The following is a 26,406-nucleotide window of genomic DNA, read 5'->3' on the forward strand; positions in this document are numbered from 1 at the left end:
CTTTTTGCGCCAAAAAGTAACTCATTTGCGCCACAACTTAATTGCGCCAATACTTCTTTTGCGCCACATAATTTTCAAAACTATAGGTATCATTTGCGCCAATGAAATAATCATCTAATTTGCGCCAATTTTATTTATTTTTATTTATATATAACAACTAAATGATTGACTTCCATCCTTCTATTTTTGGGCTTGGGTCCGGCAGTTTACCGACTGGCGGAGTTAAAGTCATTTTAATAACGAAATGTATGCTGAATTAAAACGTTCACCCGTATATATACAGTTAAAACCATATAAAATGTCTCTGTTCATCATTGAATTAAAGGCTGGTATTTGTAGTTGAGAATAGACACATATTCATTTCTGCTTACTTCTCTACTCATTAGTTCTTTACAAATGCCTGACGGAATTTGTGTTCTTCGACAATAATGACCGGTTTTCCTCTATCAGACTCAAGTTTTTGAATGGTATATCAGACATCTTGACTCGTGAAAAAACTCGTGAAAAAAATATTCTATTACTAAACAATCTATTTTTTGGTGAGTTTTCTTAAATTTGATAAGTGTTCAGTGGAAAGGTTAATTATAATACATGTATGATATTGGTAAAACATGTACATGTATGATATAGGTAAAAAATATTTACAGGTAAATCTGGCGCAATTTCATTTCATTTATTGGCGCAATTAATACCATCAAAATAAAAGACAGTGGCGCAATTAATACCTTTTCAAAACTGCAATTGGCGCAAATTGATTCTGCCCAATATATCCCCCAGAACTAGAGATTAAAGAAACAACAGACACGGCTTCTTTCGCCTCATTTTTAGACTTATATCTGGAATTTGACTTACACAGTCATCTCAGTACCAGAATCTATGACAAATGAGACGATTTTAATTTTGAAATTATAAATTTCCCCCACCTTAGTAGCAATATACCAACTTCACCTGCATATGGGATATATATTTCCCAACTTATTCGATATTCAAGAGCTTGCAGCTCATATTCCGACTTTGTAAAACGTCATCAGTGTCTGAATAGAAAGTTGATGAACCAGGGTTATATCAAAGAACGTCCCGTCCTTTTTTTTAAAAAGTTCATCGGAAGGTACCAAGACCTTGTTGATAAATATTCCGTATCAATTCTCAAATAATACACGATGGTCTTGATGTATAGATTCTGCGTACTGATGTTGTTTATCATCTTAACAACGTGTTTTATAATTCATCATTTGTCTTTGTTCTATTATTAATATTACTTTTACTGTTGAATGGTTTTATGTGATATTCGTTTGACGTGGCTCGGTACTTAAATATCTCGTCAATGTGTTTGTATTGGCTTTCATTGTTTGGTGGTTTGTTTTGTATATGCGACTTTTTATATTTCTTTTGTTCTTATAACGTGACTCTGTACTTTAAAAGATCCCGTCAGTATGATATTGTTCTATTATATGTCATTATGATATATTTCTATTATGAATTACTATATACGTTGAACCACAAACGTCAAAATCATCCAATCGCGTAGTGGAATTTACTATTTGTGGATTCTTATAAATTCTATATTATTATTATACTTTTGGACTAGTTTAAATCTCGGTCTATTTCTGAAATTTATTCTTACATACTTTTGATTACATTGAACGACAAATTTATTTGACGTATACAATTTTCTGACGTCAGACACTCAAATCAATGAATGTGTTCGTAGATGGTAGATGTTTTTTGTGTTCTGTTAAATTATTCATTTTAAAATTGTTATGAACGATGATGACTGATGTAGCCATATTTTGACTATTTCTTTTATTGTGTCATTTAACGCATCAATGTAAATATAACGGAATTTTATGAGACTGTCATTAAAGTGAGAGGGTTAGCGCTATAGAACCAGGTTTAATCCACCATTTTCTACATTTGAAAATGCCTGTACCAAGTCAGGAATATGACAGTTCTTGTCCATTCGTTTTTGATACGTTTTGTTTTTTTATTTTGCCATGTGATTATGGACTTTCAGAATTGATTTTCCTCTAAGTTCAGTATTTTTGTGATTTTACTTTTTGCTGGTTCTACCAAATGTTCTACAAAACCTTTTTCTAAATCATCAAAAGAATAACTAATGTATGATATATCAATATACTGTTTAAGAAGGGATAAATCATTATTTTTACGTACAACTATAAAAGTTCCCGAAATTACAAATGTAAAACAATTCACGAGAAAACCGCCAGTCTGACATACTGTACATGTCGCTTTTTTGGGGAGAGTACGTAGCTCCCTTTCGATTTACAATGTTTTATTTGCCTTCTAGAGTAACGGAACTTTTACTGCCAAATTTAAATCAGTTTTAGTGTACGCGCTGTGAGATTTTCTTGCAGGTTTTACCAGCAATGCCATTTACTGCAGAAGCTGCTTATTTGTTTACCAGCGTTGTAGCGTCTATATGTTTTTGTACAGTTTTATCACAATTGATTTTAGTAACGACTTTTCGATTGTTCAATAAAATGCAAACAATGTTTGTCGGAAAGTATATATAAACTTAAAGCTGGTTTTGATATTGGACAATGTGTCTCGTTTCGTTTCTGGAAAAAAAGATACAACGAAAGCGTAAACAAAGTTTTAATTGTCTTTTTTGAAGCATAAGTAGTTAATGCATGTTTCCTTTGTATTCCATTTTTTGTACTTAAATGACATTTGCTTCATGTTTAAGCTACACTTTTGATTGTGTTAAATTCAATTGTAATGAACCTTTTGAAACCCTTCTAAAACTGTATATAAATATTTATCAATACATTGCAATTTAACGCGGTATATCTCCCTTCTCTATATATCTATACTGATTTTGATCATAGAGATTTTACTATTAAGTCAAAACATTATATAAGTTTACAATTCAAAAGCCTGCATTATGGCCTGGGTGCAATGCGCTTACTAGTATTCTTTGTTTCTTATTTTTTTGTCAATTCAGAATTTGATTATAGTTGTTAAGGTTCCATTGTGATTGTTTCGGTCTTTTATTTGCATTCTTGTCTACGCGCTGGACGATTTTCTTTAAATATAAAAAATAAATAAAAGAAAATTGTTGTCAAAGGTACCAGGATTATAATTTAATACGTCAGACGCGCGTTTCGTCTACATAAGACTCATTTGTGACGCTCAGATCAAAATAGTTGTAAAGCCAAACAGGTTCAAAGTTGAAGAGCATTGAGGACCCAAAATTCCAAAAAGTTGTGCCAAATAAGGCTAAGGTAATCTATTCCTGGGATAAGAGAATCCTTAGTTTTTCGAAAAATTGAATGTTTTGTAACAGAAAATTCATAAAAATGACCATATAATTGATATTCATGTCAACATCGAAGTGCTGACTACTGGGCAAAAAAATCTAAATATACACATTATAAATTTAATATTATAAGATTAAATAAATTAATCATATAATACATTGTTGTGATGGAAATCACAATTTTAGTCACAATATCATTTATTTTGTTTTATTGTAAATTTTGCCACCATATGTCCAATGAAAAACACGTAATGTCAGACACATATTTTTGAGGATACTATATGTTTTTACTATCTATTTTCATATAAAGTCAAACCATGAATCATGGCAATTTCTATCAATTATAAAATCATACCGTCTCAATAACAGCATAAAACAAAATTCAGCAAAACACTGGCTATACATATTTTATTCATTTATCAATGAAATGAGCATTATTTTTTCGAAGAATAGCAATTTTATAACTTCATTAGCTAAATATTTTTTTCATTATCCTGCTTTAGATTTTTAATAAAGACTGAGCAAAAGTTGGACTTAAGATACTAAAGGGAATTTATACGCTTTACTTGGAAATAAAGACATGGCTAAAATAGAAAGCAAATTAGACCAAACACGAAACAACATTAAACAAAACACAACATATAAAAATAAAGAATCAGCAGAAAAAACTAACGAATCTTCAACAAGAACCCCACAAAAAAATGTTCCAATATGTAGATTAGTATATTATAATCAAACAAATTTCAAATTCAATTCCTGATCAGAAATTCTGAACATCTCAGGAAACACATATTTTCCTTCCACCAATGCAACAGTTAATTGTGCGACCTAAAAGCTAAATACTAAATCTGATTACAATAAAGATCATGTATACAAGGTATATGCGTTATGTCAGTAAAGCTTAGAAATAGTATCTGTATTTAAAACAGATTGTGAAGATATTCTTACGGAAATCCAAAAGTCAATAATTCAAATTACATTACTATGAATAAGGTATCCGTTTGCACAGTGTATCATTGCCTTTTGATTTGAATGATTATTATGAATGTAAAATAATTGATAATTAATTATATAATACCAGTGCAATGTATTTACATGAACAAACCTTTATAAAATATAAATAAAGATAGTATTCAATTGATCACAGATCAAATCTATTCACTTTCAGGCCATTAGCTATTTAGGATTCCATGACGCTTTGATATAGATTGAAATGTAAATAAAATGATTGATTCACCAAAGTCTTAGTCCGCAGTCGTTTGATAATGATGGTTACGTATAAGGTGTTCCTGATGTTGGTTTTCCTGCTCCTACAATGTCAAGGTAAGGGAAACAATTATTTTATTCTTATAATTAATTGTTTATAGTTCAGTAAGTAAGATACGTATCATGAATATTCATATAATTCTTTATTTGCCATGACGGCAAGCAGGGTAAACCATACATCTTATATAATTATGGCTTTATATAACTACGCTTATATTTATTGATATAAACTCGGAATAAGAAATTAAAAAAAAACGTGATTAAAAAGAATCGGCGATGTCTCATTTTTAAATCTATCTTCATGATTTTGTGACTTTCTTATTATGCATGAAGTATGTCACTGCAATGTCGTCTAATTTTATGGGTTCAAAAATCATTGTCTTGCGATAGTTTTAGAAAGGTAGGAGATCTCCTTATTCTCCTGCTTTGCATGCATCACGCGCATTTACACTTATTCAAACTATTTCAATCGAAATTGGACACAGTCGGTAAAATTACAGATTAGGTAGAACTCCATAGTTAGTTAATAAAATTTTGATTTAGCCAAAAAAGTTTAATCATTTCCTTTTCTTGGTTTTCTTATATATTAAGCCGACTGTTTGTGTCTTGCATGTGTTTATGTATATAATCAATATCTTCCATAGATTTGATTTATAAAAATGTTCGAATGATGAAATATTTTATATTTATTTTGTATCTATGGCAACATTCTACACTTATAACATATAAAATATTGAAAGAAGGGGCATGCAAATGTCACATATTCTCCCAACATTTGGTTCAAACTAGAATTTCAATCGGCATAAGCCTGCTCTTTTTCGAAATCTACAAGGGTGTCTTTAACGTGCAAGAGATATGGCTCTCTCTTAACACGGGTCAGTCATTTATCGTCCCCTCCAGACGGTCTATCATCGTTTCCTCAAGACCATACTCGCAAATGGTGTCAAGGAAAACCGAAAATTCAGTTCCAGAAATGTTCATCCCGGAACCAACCAGGAACCTTTGTGTTAGTACGATACTTCTTATTGTGCTGCTTCATTTGTGACCCTTCAAATGTCGCTATGAAGAGTAGGAAAACATGATGTTGTATCATAATCGTTGTTTGCTTTACACCCAGCCATATTTGACGACGCACAAGATGACAATAAAACAACTTTGGTCCGTCTTAATACTAATTAATTACAAAATGTGCTCATGTTTCCGGAATGCAGTTGCAAATTTGATTCTAAAACATTTTAGTTCTTACAGACTTTTATTTTTTTCGGGTTTGGCTTTACTCTTTATACATTTTGGTTTATCATCTGTTAAAGGTTTGTACCATTTGGTTTTTTGTCTCGAGCTTCACTGGAGAGACAATAATTATCGTATGGGATGATTATACAATAAAAGGTCATTATGAACGATTTTATAACACCAGTCTCGTTGCCATGGGAAAACATCGGACAGTCAATAAACAGTCGTATATTTGTATCATGATTAATAATGCATTAATCTTATATATAAAAAAAAAGAGTTAATATTCAGTACTTGGTCTAAATGATATTAATTATTCCCACAGTAAATCTTATTAACGAGTAATTCTCTTGTATGAAATAAGCTTCTTTTTCCGAATAAAAAATATGCCTCTAGAGTCCAGAAACAACTTTTTAAATTTTAAACGTTTTCTTTAATCATCTATTGTTAGTTGTTGTTTCGTTTTTTGCAATCAAATACGACCCAACTTTCGACAATCTTACGACTTTCTATATAATAGTATTAAAAGTACTTTAAAGTAGAAATGATATGTAGCCCCCTTTTTATTAAAGAAACACGATGATGTTCAAACTTCTTTAGCCTTTACAACTATTTGATTTTAAAAGTATTTGCTATAATAATTGTACTTGTTTTTTTTTCCGTTTAATTTACATCTTTCTCTTTGCATTCTTACATCAAAGTTTTCAAAATCTGTCTATTCATAAGAGGTCTCTATTCTTAACAGTATCAGTCAAGTCTGAACTTTACTTATAAATGAACGAATCTTTAAATTTATTTCCTCCATGTATATGAAGATTTTGCATACAAAAAGAAAACAAGTAATTATTTACACAATAAACAAAATATCATACATTTTGAGATAAATACTAACAGTTCGAGTTTTGCATCGGGATACAGTATCAATCAAGTATGACCGTAACTTATGTATATTTCACAGGTTTAAAAAGCCACATGATTGATGACTTAGCAGACTCGTTGTTTATTGGTTACAAAGAGGCTGTTCGCCCACAGTGCCAAGCAAATGACACAACAACTGTTGATCTGTATATGTCCCTCAGACAAATCATAGACATTGTAAGTGACACAAATATCAATATAATAAAGTTCTGAATAATTCATCGGTCATATTAATTCAAATCAGGGGTTTGGTATGAAATGATTAATACGGAAAACAAACAGAAATTATGCCATTCACAATTACTTCATGACAATTAATTTATTTTCTCTTACGGATGTGCAAAGAGTAATGCACTTAAACAAAGCAAATCAAACATCAGCATGCATAGAGTCGAAGTGACAGTTATGGAAAATCTATTGCCTTGCGTCATATTGTACTTAACCCGCCTTAATGAATGGGTGTTTCCATGGATTAAACAATCCTAGTCAACATGTGCCTGTTTGAACTGTTTTAAGAAGTGCTATTTCAGGTGGGGAAATGAGATGTTTAACTTTATATTATTTTCAGATAATTTTACAAATTAGAAGATACTCTTTGTAGTAGTGCTCATATTAAGTCGGTGCCTATATTAGGCAGAAACGAAATGGAATATGTACCCCTGCTTTGCCAATTTTTGATATAGGGCGATAGTTCGAACCCCGACCGTTTAAAACTTAAGACTTTGAAATTGGGGTTTCCTACTTCTGCCTTTATCACGCAGCATAAGTTCTAGGAGCATTATGTTACATTGACTCCGAGCCGAACAGTCTCTGGGTAGGGTGACATGTCTTCCAGCGGACTGGTGCAAACTGGGACGTAAAAACCAGACTCAGCGACACGTTCTAATATAAAAAAAAAGGGTTAATTTTACATTAACATGTTTCGTCCTGAATATGCATTTAATTTGCCGCTAGATGTTAAGCAGCTATTCATTATCATCATCATCACCAATTTGAACATGTTTAACGTACCCACAGGGGGTTTAAAAAGTTCATAGAGGCAAAGTTTTTTAACCTTACATGCAAATGAAATGATCACAGTAGAAAACACAACGTAACCCGATATAACTTAAACTTTCATGTTAAACATGTTGAGTAAAGGGAGGGAGGGACTGTGGAAAGTCTGTCTAAACTTTGTAACTATTACACTTATAACCAAAGCTCATACGGACTAGCTTCAAAAGACATTTAGTAACTAACACACATGTGTTGGGACCATCCTCTGAGTGCAGAAATTTCTCGCTGTATTAAAGACCTATTGGTGGCCTTGTGCCGTTTTCTGCTTTTAGGAAGGGTTGTTGTCTCTTTGACATATTCCTCATTTCCTTCTCAATTTTATTATTTGGAAACAATCCACATAGTAGACTTTTACCACCTGCACATTTCAAATGAATGGGAATCAATAAATTGCGGCTACAAGATTACAACCAATTAAATGGTATATTAAAAGGATTTAGGAAAATAATCCAATAACCATGACATAGACCCATTTGATTAATGTTAATTCCAGATTGATGACTTGTTTCGACTTAATTCCCTAAATAACGAATGAAATATTCATGAAATTGTTGTAATATTATCAACCGACAAACACACCAGCAAATATTGCTTTGTTTTATGCATTAATTATTTACAAACCGTCAAGGAAAATACATAAATAATTGCTATTTTCTTTCACATTAAAACCTTTGAAGGTATAATATCACTATTATAAAGTCAATCTGTTCGAAAAATTATCCTTGTATGGTCGGTATAATATTCAACGCTAAACGAGTAATTAATCTAGTAATCAAACATTACAGTTACGATGAACTATTTATACAGATCGTATTAATAGACAAGACTAGTGTAAGATTAACTTTGTGACAAGCAAGGTGAACACTAATGCAACAGCACAAAAAGTAAACATGCAATATGAAAAAAAGCAAATGTGATATGATTGCCAGCGTGACAATATTCCAAGTTCAACGTGAATATACACAATTATACGCAACCGTACGGCCTTCAATAATGAGAAAACCAACACCACAATGTATATTGGGCTACAAATGGTCCTGACATGAAAAATGTGAACAATTCAAACGAGAAAACTAACATTCTAGTATATATAACAAAACAATTTACACAAACAAGACGACAGACAAGTACCAAAGACAACAACTAAACTTCAGGCACATGATTTGTGGTAGGTTCATAAAGAACGTAGCGGGGTATAACAATGATTGTGAGCTCAACCCTCTTCTAAAGGACAAGGTACGATAAGCACCAGAGAACGGCCCCCTAATTTCGTTCAAATTAAAAGTGACTTGCTATTAAATATAATACATTATTTTTAAAGTTTAAAACCTATATTTTTGTAAACATTAATAGATTTTTCAACTTCCGTTGATATTATTCATGCCCTGTTGCTGTAAAGACCTCAAGATTCTGGAAAAGGGCAGAAAAATGGCAGTTTCCAAACCTTTTTCTGCATTTTAAGCTATGAGCGTACCTACGACCCACGATCATATTTATACCAGGCATTCCTTGAACATAAATGTTGATGCAGTTCAAATATTTTAGTGGGTCGTAAGTACGCTCATAGTTAAAAATTCAAAAAAAGTGACAAAAAATCGTCGTTGTTTTCATTGAATCATCAAAATTTTTAACCGAACTGCGGACCGGAGATGAATTCCGGTTTTTACTAGATCCGACGACGGAAATGTATTCTTGCTACGCTATAATAATGGCTAGTTTCTTTAGGAAGAAAAATAAACATATTTGAAACAGGAAAACAGGATATTCCTTTACTCATTATTCTTGAATTTAAAGTTTTAGCAGACCGTCGAAATATGACCCAAAATTAGACGGAACTGTGATAAACTTCAGAGAAATACTGGGAACGTTATTGTGAATGAATATAATAACTGGTTCATACTCAAAAAGTGCATATACGTATTTTGTTTCATAATTGACAAAATCGTCGCCCTGGAATGTTTTCATCTCCGTTGACACTTTTGTGAAAAGTGCTTTCTTTCACGTCCGCATTTCTACCAAGTATGGCATGCCAAGTTAACATTTTAGACAATCATTTCATAAAAATACAGATGGCGAAAATAAACTACAGAACTGTGAATAATAACATACATTGTTATTCATATCACATAAGTAGACACCATGTGACAATTTTAATTAGTTAATTGTGTAAGTGTAACAATAATCAAGATTAAACAAAACTATCCAACACTTTTATGATCTAAATTATGTATCTTCAGTTAATATTTATTTGGTCATGGTGTTGAATTTATTGGACTTATTATTTGTAATTGTCACCTGCCTTCTCGTTGTTCTATCTTGACGACAACGCGTGCTACTTCGTATTTCTTCTAAAATAACAGCACTACATGTATAATGAATTTAAACATATTCAAAAGAATAAAAGCTTCTTTTATTTTTTAATCAGATATTTACACGTCAAAGAAAATAAAATAAGTATTGAATATGAAAGGAATAAAACGCATCATAATTAAAGATATCTTGCTTGTAAGACGTGTGTTTCGCATACAAAAGACTCATCAGTGACGGTCGAATAAAAAATGTCAAATGACCATATTAAAAAGGCTCAAAATTCCTTTTTTTTTTTTTTTTTTTTTTTTTTTTTTTTTTTGTGAATAAAGGTTTTTTATTCCTGAATATATTATCCGTAGTTTTTGCAAACACTATACAGTTTTGTTAACAGTTAATTCATAAAAGTTACTATTTCAATAATAATTCATGTTTACACAAAGTGCTAACTTTTGGACATCATGTTGCTGCATGGGTTGTTTGTTTCATTAATTGTTATTGTGCTATACCTTAAAAGGTTACAGTCCGTTGGAAGACATATTACCCTAACTTGACACTCCGATCCAACTACTTTTTGTTCTTACCCCTTAATGCAAATTGATTGACGGAAATCAGCAAATACCATTTTTTAAGTCTTAAGTTTGACCAGGCCGGTGTCAGAACCCACGATATCAGGCGTTTTAATTCATTTATTATATTTATTAAATTGTACAATGAATTAATAAAAGGGTGCATACTGTAAGAATCCATCTTATATGAATCCGCGCTTAAACATACACATCCACCCAAAAGAAATAACTTTTGCAACATAGAGTGGGAGGCCCATATTCGCCGGGGACACAATTTCGCCGTTTTATGATTTTGAGGTATAAACACTTCAAAGGATGGCTGAAATGGAAGAAAATATGCCGATAAATTATAATTTTACTAGAACACACCCGCGAAATCGCGGTCATTCAGAGCGTAGTTTAAAGTATGTAAAGTGTTGTTGGAAGAATTTTGTAAAATATTGAATGACTGGAGAATTTCAGCAAAAGTATCATAAGTCATAGGTCATTATTTCCAAAATTCGCAATTTTTGGTTTTCTATCAATTTCAATATGAACATACATTTAGTGTGTTATGAACATTTAAGTAAGGAGCCTGTAATTCAGTGGTTGTCGTTTGTTTATGTGTTACATATTCGTTTTTCGTTCATTTTTTTGTGCATAAATAAGGCCGCTAGTTTTCTGGTTTGAATTGTTTTACATTGCCAGTTCGGGGCCTTTTAAAGCTGAGTATGTGGTATGGGCTTTGCTCGTTGTTGAAGGTCGTACGGTGACCTATAGTTGTTAATTTCTGTGTCATAGTGGTCTCTTGTGAAGAGTTGTCTCAACATGGCAATCATACCACATCTTTTTTTTTGTAATGTTGTAATCAATGAATTTTGTAAAAGATTTAATGACTGGAGAATTTTAGAAAAGGTATCAAAAGTTCACATGAATATTTTTAGCGCTTATCTAGAGTTGTCTCAACATGGCAATCATACCACATCTTCTTTTTTTGTGTAATCAATGAATTTTGTAAAAGATTTAATGACTGGAGAATTTTAGAAAAGGTATCAAAAGTTCACATGAATATTTTTAGCGCTTATCTAGAGTTGTCTCAACATGGCAATCATACCACATCTTCTTTTTTTGTGTAATCAATGATTTTTGAAAAAGATTTAATGACTGGAGAATTTTAGAAAAGGTATCAAAAGTTCACATGAATATTTTTAGCGCTTATCTGTATAATATGAACACTCATTACAGTAACTATAAAAATATAGTGTATTTACTTTCAATTCTAAGTTTACTAATCGATTCATGGTGGTCATTGCCAATTTGGTATAGTATACACACGTGAGTATACAGACTCTCTCTATTTAATAAACTCTGTGACCGCCGTAGATAGTAAATTCTAAGTTTACTAATCGATCCATGGTGGTCATTGATATGGTATACATACTCTCTCTATTTAATAAACTCTGTGACCGCCGTTGATAGTAAACTTGAAAATGATAGCAGATAGAATTCTGAAAATACACTTTATTCTTTGTATATATATGTTCAAAGTATACAGAAAAACGCAAACCGGAAGTCTAATCTGACTTAAAATTTCGTCCAATGACGGGACAATATCCGGATGCCTTTTTTCTCGTTTTTCTCCCAAAATAACTCAATCTGAATAATCATATGAATGGATGACAAATGCGACTATGCACTGTACCTATAGGACACAGAGGCGTGTTGATTAATTTATTGTGGAAAGAAGAGAAGCGACACCCAAAATGAGGTCTTCTCGTTTAATAGTATAGATAACAAATATGATTATTTTTTAAACTTTAACAAAATTACGGCACTAACTGCAAAAGACCGAAAAACGGACAACAATTTTCGGTCAATTTCCTGAATGAAAAACAGGATTTTTTTCTTAGTAATTTTTTGACTGATTGGCCTAAATTTATGTTTTTTACACCTTTGAAATGTCTGCTGTTCATCTATAATGAAATTTATTTGATAAATATTATAAAAAGCTGCATTTATTTGGTTTTAAATAGATGTGTAAAAACGGCGAATATGTGCCCCCCATTGACAAAACTTCAGGAAATTTCAAGCACCCTTTAATCTAACTTTACAGATGATTATTTTCAAACAAACATGTTTTCAAGCTTAGGAATGTTTTGCATTTGAAGTTATCTTCATATAGAAATATCAGTATACTTCAAAAACATAACTATTCTTCTTCTTTTTTGGAATTTTATTCTCATACACACTTGTCCCGGTCTACACTTATTTAGTTTTTATACATTGACTTATGATATTTGGCATACAGTGTATAGCCATGACTCAAATATCATAACAGTCTAATTTTGTTTATTTTCTTTGGTTACATCTTCTGACATCAGACTCGGACTTCTCTTGAATTGAATTTTAAATGTACGTATTGTTATGCGTTTACTTTTCTACATTGGCTAGAGGTATAGGGGAAGGGTTGATATCTCATAAACATGTTTAACCCCGCCGCATTTTCGCGCCTGTCCCAAGTCAGGAGCCTCTGGTCTTTGTTAGTCTTGTATTATTTTAATTTTAGTTTCTTGTGTACAATTTGGAAATTAGGTATGGAGTCCATCATCACTGAACTAGTATATATTTGTTTAAGGGCCAGCTGAAGGACGACTCCGGGTGCGGGAATTTCTCGTTACATTGAAGACCTGTTGGTGACCTTCTGCTGTTGTTTTTTCTATGGTCGGGTTGTTGTCTCTTTGATACATTCCCCATTTCCATTCTCAATTTTAATATCATTATGACATTTACCGTTGATCTCAAGGTCCAATTAATTGACCTTTAACTTTCATGGTTAAATGATTGTCCAACCCTTAAACCATATATGTTCTTACAGGCTATGCCAGTTTCTTTACTGCACAATAGGCTTAATTTCTTAGGTCAATTAATGCCTCGTTAATAACTCCAAAAATGATGTATACACCCCCTTTTTTTGCCTTGATAAGTCGTTTCTAATTCACCATAGGTTTTGTACCCATGCAGAGGACACATTCCAACCCCTACATCATATTAAATCGTAATTGCCTGGATTAGACATTTTATTCCACACAATGTCTGTAAGTGGTACAAGTCACGTCTCTTTCGTTCCATTTACTGTTAAGTATCTTTAAAAGCTGTCCAAACTCATCTCAAATTATTAAATCCTATATATTCTTGTTTTCATGAAAAGACTTTCACATTGAAACAAAGATTTTGTAGTGGTCTACAATTTAAAAAAATGTTTGATGTTGCTTAGCAAGATGTGGGATTCTATACTCGATATAGGATTCGTCCAAAAAATAATGATAATCTAGATGTTTATATTATAGTGTAACACCGTATTAGGAAGTATATTCTTAAAAAATAACTAAGCTCATACTTATGAAAATATAAAGAACCTATTATTGCATGGTTGATATGCACTTGTTATGTAACTTAGTTGTTGATCAGCGTGTAGTGACCTACAATTGAACTAAGTTTTCATTTCTAACTAAACATGTTCACAAACAGACAATCTGCATTGCGTTCAATTTAATTTGTTCAATAAAATGACTTATTGATTTGTAGTTGGCTTTAATTCAAACATGTTTAGCTGTTGCTAAACAACACTTGTGTTGCTATGCTCATTACGGAATTTATAAAGAATAAAAAAAGATGTATATGAAAAAATATTGGAATGAAACACCAAATGGAAAGAAAAATCTTCAAACAACAGCTTAATTCATACTTTAGAGTGGCAAGAACCAATTTTTTAACCGTTGCTAGGCAACATTTCTGTTGCCAAGGTTGTTTTAAGCATATAATAAACAAAATCAAAGGGTATTTTCATTTGTGACTTCAAGTTCTTCTTGGACAAACAATATCATGTGCAAATATTTAAATTTTTACTGATAAAGCAATTAATATGTGATAATTTTCATTCTTAATAAAAACCGTTGCTAGGCAACCTTCCTTTCACCGGAACACAATAAAATCATTATTTTTTCAAGTGTCTACACTAAGACCATCATTGATATCAATTTAAACTTATTTGGAGAGGGGGCCAAAAATAGCCCTTATCATACCTTGTCAACACAAGAAATAACTATAAAACTCATTAGCATTTGATTTAGCTCAAAAGGTTTTTGTGAGACACAAAAACAATAATGTAAACAATAAAACAGTAGACACAAAGAACTGAAATAAGAGTACTCACAGTTACTGAGAAATAGTTCAAAGCCAAGTATAACTCATAAATAAACATGTTTTCCTAGACTAAAGAAGTTCATTCTTTAAGTATAATCGTTATGGATGTTTTAACCATCTATTTCTATTCAGAAGTAGAACCCTTATGCAAAGATCAGCCCATTTGCAATTACCGACTAAATTCACACTCATTCTTTTTACAAATAAAAAATAGCACCTGGGTACGGCATTCTTCTGTATCCTTAGTTGGGAAGAACATTTCCCTAGCAGTAGATCACCTACGGACTTATTGAAAGATTTAGTGTAACGGTTATTATAAGTGGAGATTGTGTTACATTATACATCGGATTTCTCCCTCTCCCTAATACAGACGTTACTGCGTATTTATATACATCCTGCACAATCTATCAATGCACCCAGTACTTGAAGGTCATATCATCTTGGTTTTTTCTCACTCTCTATAAATATAAGAAGATGTGCTATTAGTGCCAATGGGACAAATCTCCATGCAGTGTTAACTTTTTCACATCTGTATACTGCCTAACTAGTACATGTATTGTTATTAAACCGACACAAAGAACCAGTTTTATTCGGTATTCATCATTGCTTATAGACATACTTTTATTCCCCCTCCGCCCCACTTTTCATTATACATGTATTTCAATATGTCGGATTTCTATATAATCTAGACCACAAGATGTGGGTGGGATTAATGTTCTACAATGTTTTGTTACATGTGACTTTAATTGTACCACTGGGGTGTACAAATTAATAAAAAGCCAGTTATCAAGACCGAGTAAATGACAATATATTGTTTCAATATTTGCAACAGAAAAACAGGACTATAGTATTGGTAGCAAAGTCAACAGTTAGAATTGAGCATCAAATATTGACAAAAATAATGTATCAGTATTAAATACACCATTTATATATTTTTTAGGATGAACCTCAACAAATTATCAAACTGAACGTTTGGATACGAATGGTATGTACTTATATATTGTAATGATAGAAGCGGACAAAAACCACAACGAATATGTAAAAATAGAGGGTCCAAATAACTATGAATACTAGAATCACCTCATATATTGAAATAAACGAAATTAGCTTGTATCATATGATTCAGAAGTAACATCCATATCTCCTAAAATTATACTCTTCTTTCAAATACAAATGAACTAAATACATGCAAACATGTCAATTAAATTTTGAATACATATTTGACCACATTGTGTAATATTGTACTTATTGCGTATCAGACAAAAGTATAAGAAAAAAATAACTAAATACATAAATTGTTTTATTTTGTGTACAGAAATGGTCAGATTGTAGACTTGATTGGTATGCTCCTAACTTCGGGAATATAACTGGATTCGTGGTACCGTATAATACTGTATGGGTGCCCGACATTACCCTGTACGATAAGTGAGTATACAATTCCCTCTTATTTATGATATCCGTGCACTTGCATACACGCAATGCAGAGTTTGTGTACTGCTGAGGCATAAACACATACAAATCATAAATCATACATGTTGTTCATTAGTAAAACCCCTCTTTTATTTCAGAATTGAATGCTACTTTTATATTATATTGTTCGAACCACAGTTTTCTGTCTGTCTAACTGTCTTTGGCGCAAAAAAAATCTTATCTCTGTTCCCTTTTAATACACAATCCTGATAGGAAAGACTGGTGCAATTAAGTTGAGTCTGTTAAGTTAACTCTGTAGACTGTTTTAATTGGAGTATTTATTCGTGCAAACAAATTGAGTAGGATGAAACTTGATTACGTGATTGAAAATGCAATCTTATACTGAATCATTAATTACACCAGGGACACTAAGGTTATTTTATAAATTAAGTTTCTTTTATTTGTAAATGAAAAAAAAAAAATACTTCCTTATTCAGTGAATAAAAAATTCTTATCAAATTTATCATTACATTAAGTTATATTACTGATAACTGGCGTAGATTTTAGAATTACTATATATACCAAGGGAAATATTTGTTGTTATAATGTTTTTTGAGAAAATGTCGTATAACATTTACAAAATTACATTATCTCCGCTGAGTATAGATTCGACCAAAAAACTCAGCGTGAATGTATAAAAAAGGACATTAATTAAAATTATATCAGTCACGTTATGTCATTAAAACAGATAAAGTTACTGAGGTTGGACATTTTACACTTGTTTTATTTCCTGATTTTTTTCCAGAGTGTCAAATATGTTTTTTATTCAGATAAAACCTTAGATTTTTCACAAGTTTGTTATATAGGAAGTCTGTTCATTGCGAAAATTAATTATACTACAAAATATAAAACATTTCATCTATGTCTATAGAGATGCATCCTACATTAAAGATTATAAAAGTAATCGCTTTGATATAAACTTTATGCATCGTAATAAATCCGTTCCATAATTAACCCAGTTTGAGATGTTTTTCTTTTTTTTTTTTTAGATATAACTATTCGACTTTTGGAACAAATGCTTCCGATTTCTATGGCAAAATTTTGACATATAATTAGAATATTCACTTAAAATGGTTTCAAAATAATGCATCTGACATTCGTAATCAAAATGACGTTTACCAGCTTTTATGTACTCAAATATTTTCATAATTTTAGATATGGTACAGGTACTAAAGATTACAATGTACCGTAACCATTAGACCGCGCAAGTATATATACCGACCGTGCAAGGGCTGTATAGCCAGTCAAGGTCGTTTGAAAAAACTCCCATCGTCGACAGGACCAATGACATAGTACTTCCTCGTCATTTTACTCATCACATCACAAGTAAATTGCTACTAAATGTAGCAGTCCCGTTTTCCTTCCATAAAAATATCCTCGTTAAATGTCGCTTTCGCGCGTCAAAATTCGCGGAAATATCAAGGAATATTAATAAAAGAATTTTTATACATATTTTCGTATACTAATTCAATAAATTTCATAGTGGTATGCAGTATTTTGTATATAATTTTAAAGGTAAAATACATTTCTTGCATCTACAACAAATCATTTTGATTCTTCAAAACATTTTGGTTTATTATCGATCTGAACAGACTAATACTTGCGACATCGAAACAGAAACTACTGGTTTATCAGCAACATTTTTACACTTATGAAGTTTCGTAAAAGTCGTTTGATTTCACTTTTGGTATTTCCAACATTTAATATAATATCGCAATATACCTATTATCGAAATAATTATTATTGGTGCATTCTAAAAGATCGAAGGCTTTGCTTTTATTATATAATTGTTCTAGAAGAAATGCGTTGCTCATCTTATTGGAATCAAAATGGACAATGGACCGCTGATAATGGAAGTGATGAATATGTAAAATGCAGAGGTGTCAAATAATTTCATTTCAATGCAAATCCAAAATTTAGAAAAATCTATTAGAAATAGTTATGTAAAATAACCAAATGTATATACGTTATAAATGATGCACCAAGAAATATGATGAAAAACATGACTAGAACTATCAATTCCACAGAGAAGTAAAAGAATGGAAGTACACCCAAATGAAATACTGTCACAGATATCTATTATATTATAATGCATTGATGTTTAGTTTTTATTTCTGACCCCTTCATTTCTCTGTCGGTATTTGAAATAGAGAAATTGTTGAATAATTCCCAGATCTCTATAATTTTATTTTGTCTATTTCAAAATCTGATTCTCCTGTACATATGATAAATAAAATTGAGAATGTATATGTTTTCTTTTGTATTTGGCAGTGACGCATCAATTTTTAAAGTCAACGTAGGACACCGTTTAAGAGTCGAAATAGTTATTTTTCATTACAAAATTATAAAGCATCAATATTTTCTACTTAAACAAATATAAACGCATATTTATTGATTAAAAAAATTGTCGAAAAACGACAGACAATTTTGTGTATAACATCCGGCAAAAAGTGCTGAACTTTGAAAACGGAGATAAAATCAGATATTTAACAAAAGTTGCAATTTTATCTGAATTTATGGGTCAATCTATAGTAATTACCATTGACTTCAGATAAACGGATTGTAAAGATAAGGCTAATGTATGATAAAGCCATGGTGTTAATTCATTTAACTTTTTAAATACAAAACTGACCTTCATTTAAACTTACTTATACATTTACAGGACATTGATTAGTCTTTCAATTATTAAAATGTTTGTGACAAAGTTTAACTTGACTAGACAGATCGTACGCTGCTACTAACCATACGTGCATGACATGACGTATGGAACAGATTAATTTGAGGGAATGTTAAAAAAAATCTTATTTCGTGGTCAGTGTTTCAAAAAACTAGGTTAAAAGATAAACCTTTTTAATCCAACGAAATCCTCTGTCAAAATCTGGTTCAAACTCCCCAAAAGAGATAAATTTATCAATAATCACACATGTTCAGTAGCCCTGACAATTTATTTCTCGACCTATATCTTACCCACTTTCTTAACAAGCAAACAGTCATTTTATTTTTAGAGATTTTTCTCCCTACGAAGAGTAGAGATGTAATAATATGCAATTATTTCCATATAATGTTTCTGTAAAAACCTCAATTATTTACAGTTAATTCACGGGACTAAAAGTTTTGAAAGCCCCCCTCCCCAACACCATTTTTGTAAATACAAACAGAGCGGAAATGTATATTATATTCTTATGTTCATGTATATCTTGCTACATTTCAGCGCTGATCCAGTTTTATCCGGCCTAAAAGATTATAGAGCCAACTTGAACCAGGAAGGAGAACTTAAATACAATTTCCCATCTCTCATCACCAGTGTTTGTGCTTTAGATATCCGATATTTTCCATTTGATTTTCAAGTTTGTTCGTTAACACTTGGTTCATGGGCTTATAATGGCTGGGAAATTAACGTTACCCATTCGTCTGACAAAATAGAATTACAATCGTACATAGAAAATAGTGAATGGAGTCTTCTAGATGCGTTCATCACTCGCATCGAGCCACTTTACGACGGGGTACCTTTTCCGACTGTAAAGTTCCATCTAAAACTAAAGCGGAAACCCTTATTTTACATAGTGAATGTGGTTTTCCCTTGTTTGTTGATTACCTTTGTAGCAGTATTAGGGTTTCTACTGCCACCAGATTCTGGAGAGAAAATCAGTTTACAAGTGACTGTGCTATTGTCGCTTGCTGTCTTCCAATTAGTTATACTAGATATGATCCCAGCATCTGGAGATTCATTTCCATTCATAAGTAAGTAAAACAACAAAACCATTTATTTCGTTAAACAATGATTTATGATTTGATACGTTCTCCTTTTCTAAACTAAACATATCAAGTATATCTGTTCAGGTTTTGAGGCATATGTTGGAATCAGTCACATAATGTTTTATAATCAATAGTTTTTACCAGATCTTTTCATCAGTTACTGTAAACCATTTTTGATCTGAACTGCTCTTAATAGACTGAACAATACATTATTTAGTCACGTTTTTCGGTCAATGATCCGATTTTTCCTCTACGGCGAATGCCGTACTGTTCAGACTATTTGCCTGTTGGTAATTAAGATGTTTAAATATTACAGTAGTTATTATTTACCTATATAGAATTAATTGCATAACAGTGTGGTCGACAGTAAAACGTTTGTAGGTTGTAACTTGTTTGTCAACGGCTATGATTTTATGCTCACCCAGTCTGTCAGAGGCCTTCCAGTGGGGATTGAAATATTCACTTGTTACACATTCCGATACATAAAATGAAACTTTCTTTTTACAAAGCTTGAAAGGAATTTGTTTTAAATATTTATTATAATCATCACATGCAACCGTGTCATTTATAAGAATAATAATGTTCAGAGACGATATTATTTAATAATAATAAAAAAATAGGTTTATCCATTGTAAAAAAAACTATTAAGTTGATGGGGTTAATTCACAAAATATCTCATTGATTAAGAGCACAACTACTTCTACGGTGTGATCATTTAAGAATGGCCTACTATTTATTCAATGCGTATACATGTGGGTTTTGTTTGTGAAGAGTTCTGGATAATTAAAAAATCATTTGATTTCTTTGTTTAATACCATAAAACGATTCATTCTTTCAGATATTTGTCACTTTGCCTTATCTTCAAGTCCAACACAATTTCTCACGTTTCTTACAAAACTTATATTCTTGTGATGTATTCTTTTGAAAAAAAATGTATAGATATAGATAGATATAGGAAGATGTGGTATGAGTGCCAATGAGACAACTCTCCTCCCAAGTAATAATTCATAAAAGTAAACCATTATAGGTCAAGGTACGACCTGCAACACGGAGCCTTGGCCCACACCGAACAGCAAGTTATAGAGGGCCCAAAACTACTAGTGTAAAACCATTCAAACGGGAAAACCAACGAGAAACGAAAAACACATATGAACTACATAAGCAGACGACATCATGCATTGTAACTTTTAAAGCCAATTAAGTAAAAAAAATAATCTGAAAGAACGTGCGATATCATATTAGGAAAATTGATGGTCAAACCATAACAAAAAATCAAGTAAAGAATTTTAAGTATTCAACCTTTATAGCTTGCTGTTCGGTGTGAGCCAAGACTCCGTGTTGAAGGCCATTTTTATTTATTTTCAAATTACAAAGGTTATTCCTGATTAGTATTTTTAATTATTTTATTTAGGCGTTTAGAACCTTTGGTGACCTCACAGTTTAAATTTCTATGATAAGTACGTCGTGAGCAGTGGGCATTACAGACGAACGTTCACCTAATTTTCCCCAGTCAATGAATGGCCATAGCTACACTGTTATGAATTTCATTCTAGAATGGATGTCATAGTGTTGCATGAAAAGGTACTGAATAGTACTGAATTTACTGCAAGCAAAAATGTTCATAATTACTAATTGCTTCTCTTTTTTGGAAATACTAGACATTAGAAGCATCAAACATTTTAGAATCATCAAATTATTTCTTGAAGTTTGAATTAAATTACATAAAATAATTACCTTAAAGTAAAAAAAAACAAACCTTTTTATTTCTTAACACCGGCTTAATAAGGACATTCATTTTAATATGGCATCAACTTATAAACACAGTTACAATACAACAACTTGACCATCAAATTTGAGATTGAAAAAGTCTCCTTATTTTTTACTCTGGTTAATCATAGTTTTAAATACTCACTGTCCCTTTAATGTATAAGCCAGGCTTAACTAAAAAGCCATCAATTACCCCTAGATGACAATACCTGAATATATGAATGGCACATTTTGTAGTTGACAATTTGACTTATATATCTAATGCATTCTACTAGTATGTGATATCATCATGATTATTGCCACATGTAACCCCTATTATAAATTGAGTTCACAATATTTTTCGTGTTTCTCAATTTTTTTCTTCTTTGTATTGTTGTAAAATACTGTTTGTTGTATTTTGTTACTTCTAGTCTGAATCTTATAAAATTGAGAAGATGCGATATAATTGTTAATTTGACAACTATCCACCGGAGATAAATGATATGGTAGTAAGCAATTAAAGGGCATCGTACAGCCTTCAACCACGAATAAAACCCCATACCGTATAATCGATTTGAAAGATCCTACATTAAAAATTTTAAAAAATTAAACAAGAAAACTAATGACCTTATGTATAACAAACATAGCACCCATACTGATCTACAGGCTCTTGATTTTGGCCAGGTACATAAAGAATATGCTGAGCTAGAAGTATGTGTTTGTGTTTGCATATACCTTTCCTAATTCGTGACAGTGGTATACCAGCACAACATAAGAAAAAATTGTAAAAACCAGTTGCAATTGACCTATTTCAAAAATTAGTAGGAGGCACAAAACACAATTACACAGAAACAAAATTCACAAAAACACCGAAATAAGAATACTCGCAGTTTTTCAAATCTAGTTAAAAGCAGATAACGTTTAAATAATAAATCATATTTTCGGAGACTAAAATATCAATCAGTAAACATCTACCTGATTTAGCGTAACTTCGTCACAGACCGCGTAACACATAGCATGGTCTGATATTCCTTGACGTGATTTATTTATTGGCCAATTTGTGAAAACCGTAAGTCATGTAACTCATATAACAAAAAAATAAAAAGACGAATGAAATCTGTGTAGTTCGTAATATAAAAAACTGTGTTTGATTTTTCGGTTTAACAATGTTTGTATTTGATATCCAGAATACGATGGGAGACTTAACGACTATGTGGTTATTTACATTTGGGAAATACTTGCTTCTTTGTCAATATTTATCATGTACTCTAAACCTTTCCTTAATTGCAACACATTATGCACATAATACAAATTATCAATACCAAAAGGTAATTTTCACACATACAACAGCAGCAAAGTTATTCATTTGATCCTGAATACGTTGTTTGTCGAGTAACTTTTTGCTGGTCGACATTTATATCAGAATTCATTAAATTATTTTCCAGGTCACATATTAATTCGTATGAATAGTGTTTGCACTGTACAATGAACAACATTAAACAAGGGTAATGGTACATAACAATTTTACTCAATGATTTATTTTTCAGGTCTGTATTTTACATTTTCAATGCTGATTGTTGCCTTTTCCTGTTTATTGACGGTAGTTGTACTGAGAGTGCATTTTAAAGGCAAATATGGCGTCCATCTAAGTGAGCGTATCAGAAGATATTTTCTTATACCATTGACAAGGCTGACTTTCATTGACCTCAAGAAGTATTCCCTGCATCCAACGAATTCAATCGTAAGTTATTACCTGACTATGTTATTTTGTTTACAGATGCTTGTATGATAGAAACATAGGTGCTCTTTCGTACTAGTTAAAAATAAGTATCATTAAATTCAGAATGACAACAGGAAATGTCTCAGAGACATAATTCCGACTAAATAACAGAAAGCATCACAGCCAATCACAATGGATCTCAACAAGAAAATGACACAACCGGAGTTGGACTTAAATTTTGCCTTAATAAAAATGTATACTTGTCCAACCCATCCACCCCACATACACACTTTTTATACCTCTCGCCAATATAATATAAACAAACACACAACAATACTCATAGTAAAGATTCAGTTTAAAAGAACTCAGAGTCAGGTGTTAGAATAGGTAAACGAAGAAACTAAGCAAAATAACAAATATAAACATACAGGTCTTATCAATAGATATAAAAAAGAGGCGAATCATACCATAGACACATTCTAACTAATTTACTCATAAGTTGAAAATAAACTGACAACATCATGACTAAAAACTAGGAAAAAAAGACAAACAGAGAAACAATAGTACTCAAAGCACAACATCGAAATCTAAAGACTGAGTAACACGAATCCCTCCAAAAACTAAGGGTGATCTCAGGTGCTCAAGTGATAAGTGTTAGCAGATCCTGCTCCACATTTGTCCTGTTGTTAGTACAAACCTGGTAATAAGTCTATTTTTGATGTACAAAATGGTCAATGTAACTCGATATCTATAGTACAAGCCAATATCTCCATGATGATTGATGTGTTAACATCAACTCACTAAATGGAATAAGCCGTCGACAAAATGGTAGACGTTGATTACAAGGGAACTAAAGTTTCGTGTTACGAATGGCAAACCAAGTACGATTCTGGATATTCATTTAGTTTGTGTTTTTCAAAAAATTAAACTAAACTTTATAAATTTAATGCATCGGAAAAACTGTTCTAGATTAACCTATATCAGGAGGTCAATATTTAAAAAAACCGATTAGACTTAAGGGGTTGTAGGTTTAATTGATTATAAAATGTATGCTCGTCTGGCGTATATACAAAATTTAGTCCTGGTATCTATGATGAGTTTATTTGCTTTCCAGATTACTAGAATTTGGGGTTTGTGATAATCTACCTTTGTATAATGTCTGTTATTTAATCTTAACTTATATGTGTAGTGTTTTGTTGACTTTTGCGTGTCTTTTTCTATCTTTCTGTTTAGTGTTTTTCAGACTATTGTTGTTTTGTGGACTGTTGAATGTCTTTTGTACCAATTCAGGAATAGGAAAGTTGCTATCCATTCGTTTGATGAGTTTCAGCTTTTTTGATTTTTAAGGGCTCTCCGTTTGAAATTTTACATGGGGTTTGGTAGTTTGTGTTATTTTACTTTGCTCCTATCATTCTGTGTAGTATTTTCTGGAATGTTGATTGTCTTTCCATATCCTTTCTTGATTTCTTTTTGAGACTTGTTGGTTTTCTTTCCATTACTTTCTGTGAAATGTTCTGTGGACTTTTCTTGTCGTTCCCGTTTTGTATACTGTTACTCTTCTCTTCTGTTTGTCAAGATGTTTCTGTCCTTCAATTTCCGTTCTGTTTCCTTCTTTGTATCATCACACTCAATTGTTTTTTTATTTTGTGGGTAAAATAATACGTGTATGGTCTTGTTGAAGTATTGTTAGTTGGAATATTTATCTTACAAACTGTAAAATGCTGACGATTTTGATTTTGATGTATTTGATAATGTTTGTATTGTGAATCTTTTTCTTAATCTTCTAAAGACAGTTCAATAGTTAATAGTACAACAGTAAGTAAAAGTGTCTATAATCAAATTCGATGCACCATGTATTGTATTCGTTATTTCTTACGTACACCCAAATTCAAAACTTGGAAAACAATAAACAAATAAAATAACCAATAGATGTCATTAAAAATTTGTAATTACCGATGTATAATAATATCTACAACACCGAAATAGATTGATGGTGTACAATGAATAATACAAGAGTTTAATAGTCATAATAATGAGAGTATTCAGGTACGAATTAATACGTCTGTTCTTAAATAGGTTGTCTTTAAATACCTACAGTGAATCAATATCCTATTATTCTAGGATACCAAAGATTATGTCAAGGACCAACTGTATCAGGAACGACATAACTCGGTCAGCTCAGACGAGCAACAGACAGAAGATTATAGTTTGTATCAAGATAAACAAGTGCTGGGCTATCTTGAGAGCATATTGAGCAACATAAAAAGAATAAATGAATTTGTTAATGGTAGTTATGAACAACATGAGGTTGAGAAATGGTGGAATGTCTTCTCGATGGCGTTTGATAGACTCTTCTTAGTCATTTACCTGTTGTGTACTATTGCAGTGGCTTTAATTCTTACGGCACCCTCAATGCATCAAGAAAACTAAATCTCAGAACCAATTTTTAAATGTTGAATGAAATAGATTTACATGAAGAGAATGTTCACTAATCGAACCTTGGACGATTTACTTTTATAAAATAAAAAAGCCATATTCACTTACTTTGTGTATATGTGTTTGTTGTAGTGTAATGTGGATGATAAGTGGAAAGTTTTTGCCGGCGTTTGAATATGTTATTCTACCTCAACTTAGTTTAAAAATCCCTCAGGCAAAATTGACATTTGATCAATTTGTCTTTTGTCATGCTGTTAACTTCCTATACTTTTGATTTAGAGCATGTTAAACGTAGTAAAGGGTATGATACCGAGACCCTTTACAGATACATGTTTTAACGGAAATAAAATTAACTTTTGGAATTTCCAGGCAGATCCAAACTAAAGAAACCTATTACACTTGCTAATGTAATTATTAAATGCTTAATGTTTTGCATTTTAGAATGAAAAGCTAGAAAAATCTTTTAT

The 26,406-nt window shown here is 31.6% G+C and overlaps 1 protein-coding gene across 1 annotated transcript; it reads left to right on the top strand.

Annotated features, from left to right (window-relative positions):
- Positions 1-4,425: 4,425 nt before the first annotated feature.
- Positions 4,426-26,046, top strand: LOC139520748 (neuronal acetylcholine receptor subunit beta-3-like). The gene is made up of 7 exons (XM_071313670.1): positions 4,426-4,603; positions 6,738-6,874; positions 15,752-15,796; positions 16,127-16,236; positions 19,493-20,022; positions 23,331-23,524; positions 25,625-26,046. The coding sequence occupies exons 1-7, from the start codon at positions 4,546-4,548 to the stop codon at positions 25,931-25,933; spliced, it is 1,383 nt and encodes a 460-aa protein (XP_071169771.1). The 5' UTR covers positions 4,426-4,545; the 3' UTR covers positions 25,934-26,046.
- The last annotated feature ends 360 nt before the right edge of the window (positions 26,047-26,406 follow it).

This window comes from Mytilus edulis, chromosome 4 (genome assembly GCF_963676685.1).
Source record: "Mytilus edulis chromosome 4, xbMytEdul2.2, whole genome shotgun sequence".
Taxonomy (NCBI): Eukaryota; Metazoa; Mollusca; class Bivalvia; order Mytilida; family Mytilidae; genus Mytilus; species Mytilus edulis.